The sequence below is a fragment of the Dufourea novaeangliae genome, unplaced genomic scaffold, assembly GCF_001272555.1.
Source record: "Dufourea novaeangliae isolate 0120121106 unplaced genomic scaffold, ASM127255v1 scaffold115, whole genome shotgun sequence".
Taxonomy (NCBI): Eukaryota; Metazoa; Arthropoda; class Insecta; order Hymenoptera; family Halictidae; genus Dufourea; species Dufourea novaeangliae.
The window spans coordinates 332,958-337,107 of NW_015373998.1; the positions used below are offsets into that span (position 1 = coordinate 332,958).

General features: G+C 28.9%; 2 protein-coding genes across 2 annotated transcripts; one reads left to right on the forward strand and one right to left on the reverse strand.

Moving 5' to 3' along the window:
• The first annotated feature begins 970 nt into the window (after positions 1 to 970).
• LOC107188120 (39S ribosomal protein L52, mitochondrial) lies at positions 971 to 1,767 on the forward strand. The gene is made up of 4 exons (XM_015576368.1): positions 971 to 1,101; positions 1,283 to 1,352; positions 1,415 to 1,550; positions 1,624 to 1,767. Exons 1-4 carry the CDS (start codon positions 1,053 to 1,055, stop codon positions 1,765 to 1,767), a joined length of 399 nt encoding a protein of 132 aa, XP_015431854.1. The 5' UTR covers positions 971 to 1,052.
• A 165-nt stretch (positions 1,768 to 1,932) lies between these two features.
• On the reverse strand, positions 1,933 to 3,076 carry LOC107188119 (39S ribosomal protein L13, mitochondrial). Its single transcript, XM_015576367.1, has 4 exons — positions 2,939 to 3,076; positions 2,562 to 2,685; positions 2,257 to 2,411; positions 1,933 to 2,166 (listed from the first exon to the last, which is right to left on the reverse strand). The coding sequence occupies exons 1-4, from the start codon at positions 2,960 to 2,962 to the stop codon at positions 1,933 to 1,935; spliced, it is 537 nt and encodes a 178-aa protein (XP_015431853.1). The 5' UTR covers positions 2,963 to 3,076.
• Positions 3,077 to 4,150: the final 1,074 nt, after the last annotated feature.

Here is a 4,150-nt window from a genome sequence, read left to right on the forward strand (position 1 = left end):
ATGAAGAATAATGAATAAATTAATGATTATAAATTATAATCTACATGTTACCTAGCGAATCATTCTTTTAAAATTTCTTGTTTTTTCTACTGATTTTTACAAGCACGAATAGTAATGTAATTCATCGTAAAATCATATTGAATATGTTTTTCTGTTTACAGATCAAGGACTTACGATCGCAGTGAGCAAATTCACTCAAGATAACAAAATCGCAATCACGGTCGTAAATGAAGTTAAATCACGACCGTGATCGTGATTCGGTCATTGTTGTTGTCGGTTACATCTATTCTGAATTTATCTGTTACAAATATACAAATGTAAGGCAAGATATAAAAACGAATAAAACAAGAGCATGTAAAAAGTAACATTTATAAACATGTCCATTAACGATGCATTTAGAATAAATTGTCTTGTACTTAAGTGAAAACATATATACTTTTCCGTTTCATGTTTCATGACTGTCATATTTATCCCTTAACCTTAAACTGAAGCATCGAATATTTTTATTCCCGTCAAATCATATAGATACACGCAATATGAATGGAATAACACTTCATTTGTACTAATAATACCCAGAATTCATGCTTTATCGGTAACGTCGGATATTGACACTAAAATGGTAACAGGGTTACGTGGCCCTATGAACGTGGGACAGAAAAAAGCATTGGATGATAGGTCTATTCTATACCTAGTCGGTGCTATTATATACAATTATATATGTCTATGGTATTATCATTCTAGTATTATAGATATATTATAGATAGATTATAGAAAATCTCTTATGAAAGATAATTATAAAAAAAAGACAATATAAAAATATCAGTATGGACAACATTTACAATAGTCTACGAGGAAAGAACTAGAATTTATGATTACACGTGGAAATTGAATATTACCAAAAGTGCATTCGTATGCCCGTGGTGGGATTGACAACTATTTAAAGCATAGTATTCTATGATCTCTTATCATCTCATATCCACTTATATCTTCAACCATCTTCAACAAAAGTTTTGTTTATCTGATGCACTGTTCGAATATTTTATTAAAATAAAATGACATCAATGAAGATATTGGTATTGTTGCGAATTGGTCGCAATACAAGTTAGTAATAAAGTCTTATTGAACAGATTATTCTTTATCATATTTAACAATAACCTATACACATAGAGACATGAGCTATCAACGAAGTACCGCATTTGATATAATTATATAAATATTGAAACAGTCACAGAAACTTTATATACTAAGTGACAGTAGTCAAATACACGTTTTAATTTTGCAGATGTAACTACTACAATCAGTGGTTTCCATACATCCTCTGTAACACATTTAAATCAGGATTGGAGGGCCAAGTATGTAACTCTATTGAAACTACAATTTTAATGAAAAATTAATTATCATGAAACAATTACAGGAAGAAACTACACTCTAATCCATATACTTGTGGTCCCCTGGTTAATTTACCAGATTACTCGTTCAAAGATAATAATAAACCTGTTCCATATGGCATTAATCAGTTAAAGCGTATAAGGCAGCACCAAGAATATGCAGTACATATTTTAATTAATCTTTACTTTGTGATGGGTAAGCAATAAGAATATTAACAAATTATTTTATTTACAGAAAAGAGTTGTACACCTAGCTGGTGAAATTGATGGTGCTCTTGAAAGGTATAATAGATTGCAAAATGAAAAAGAAAGAAGAAAACAGCAGATTATAGATAACAAATTAAAACCAAAAGGACAATTATTAATAACAGACAAATAATATTTCTAATTTATTTTATGTATCTACAAATTAAATATAAGTGATTAAATTCACTGTGTAATGATATTTAACAATGTATTTTTCCTTCAAAATTTAATGCTACTTTGGTATTAAAATGCAGTAATTTGAAGTGAGAAGAAATATCAACTATTTATATTTAGTGGTTTATTTGAGCTGATAATCAATAGGATACTTTATAAGACGTGGGAAATTTTCTCTTTCCTCTAGTGGAATATGATCTAATTTGACTGGTGCAGGTCTCATCTGTTTGATTTGGTTTGTGGCATTTTCCAGCATATCTTTAGGTATATTTGCATTTGGAAAAATGTGTAATCTTTGCATAGTATATCTTCGTTGCAAATTTCCATCCATTGAGCTATAAACTGCTTTCCTCATAATCTATACACATAAAGGAAGTTTTAGAAATTTCCAAAAAATGTATTAGTCTGCATTACTTCTAATATGTAAAGGTACTTAAAAATTGTGTACCATTGTTGGATCTCTATTGTGCAATTCCCATGCAAGTGTCCAGGTTGCACCTCCATGATATCCAGTATGATGAAAATATACGCGTTTTTGCCATTCATCTCCACGCAAGGCAATATCTTTGCTGTTTATTACTATTACATGATCACCACAATCATCTATGTAAAAATAAGTAAATGAAAGTACAATCATTGATACTTTAAAGTAAAATGTTTCTCACTATATGATTAAAAGAAATTTTTATAGACACAACTACAGAAACTGAAATTATAAAATGATTCATTATTAAGGCTACTAATATTACTCACTCATGGGGTGATATATAGGTTTATATAGTCCCATAAGATACTTTTTAATTTGTGGGGCACTTTGAAATGGATCTTGCCAAGCAGCATCATAAATATGCCAAATACGTGCAAAAGAACCCCATTGCTAAAATTAAAATGATTTGTAAGATAAATTATGCATAGAAGAATTTTCTAACTAATTTAAATAAATTAAAATAGTAAATTATCGTGATAAACTTCATGAATAAATGAAGAATAGGTTTAAGTATGTCTTCCATTTAGATTGAAATAGTAATATATTTATCCATATAATCTGAACAACACGAAATTAATAACAGCATCATTTACAGAGTTTAGGAACAGTAACACATGATGTAAAATACATTAAAGAGTCAAACCTGGCTTTTCCGAAGGAGAGACATAATCAATTATGTTAAAAACTAACTTCAATAGGAGATAACAATGTAAAAGATGATTTAGATCGAATTGCTCATTGCATTCAATTGTTAAGGTTAGATTCTGAAGTTCTATATAAAAGTTTGTAACAAGCGAGTCTAGTTTTCTTCAAGTTGGTTAGCTTGGCAAGATCACATTATAGTATAGATTCTATAGAAATACACATAGAGTATGAAATATATATAGTTAGAAGCTGATAAGTTGCTAAGCCCCAATAAGCCGAACGGCCAGGGGAACAGGAGAAGGGGTGGTATCTCGCCGGCCAATGGTTAGCATTGTAAGGCTACGTCTTACTACAATTCGTCATTAGACATGCTACTGTGTTATTGCTCTATCTCACTTGATCTCGTGTGTCCATTCGCTTTTTTAGTCACCAGCGAATTTGAGTCATCGATAACTTTGAGCTCTTAACCATTCATATTTCAAATTGTAAATAAATTACATATTTAAAAAATCATTTATCGCAATACAAATAAAATAAAATAACAATTAAAATACAATATTTTACAAAAAAATGTAGTATAATCAAAACACTGATTAAAATGTTATTTGGAATTGAATTTCTGTTTGATCATGATTTCAAAAGTATCGATTTGTTTGTAGAGTTCCCTAATAAATTATTTAATCAACTTACTGTCTTTTTATCAGAGAAGGGTGGTCCTTTGAGTTTATTTAATTGTCGGCACAGAAAGTGCGAATACGTATATCGAAACCGTCAATCTTCAGATCAACAACAGATTGGAACAATATGTATATGTATAAGGTACTTAATAATTTGAAATATTTTTATTCAAAATATATAAGTCAATTTTTATATACTGATAAAGAAACACTTTTTTATGGTAAATAAAATATTTACAAATATTTTACTTGTGTCTTAATGTTTTTACTTTCAATTGTAATAATATTATACCTGTGGATGGATATTTGTAAACTGTAAAGATAAATGCTGTATAAATTAATTAAATATGTTAAGATCATGGGGTGTTTGTACACTTGCAGATTACTAATATAATAATGCATTATCAAAAATTAGCCAGTTTCTAGGATAGTTAAGTGCACTAGGATCTATTTATATGCAGGTGTAATTTCAAAGATTAAAAAAAAATTACAGAGTAATTTACAATTTAATAAGTATTTTAATGCAATATAAT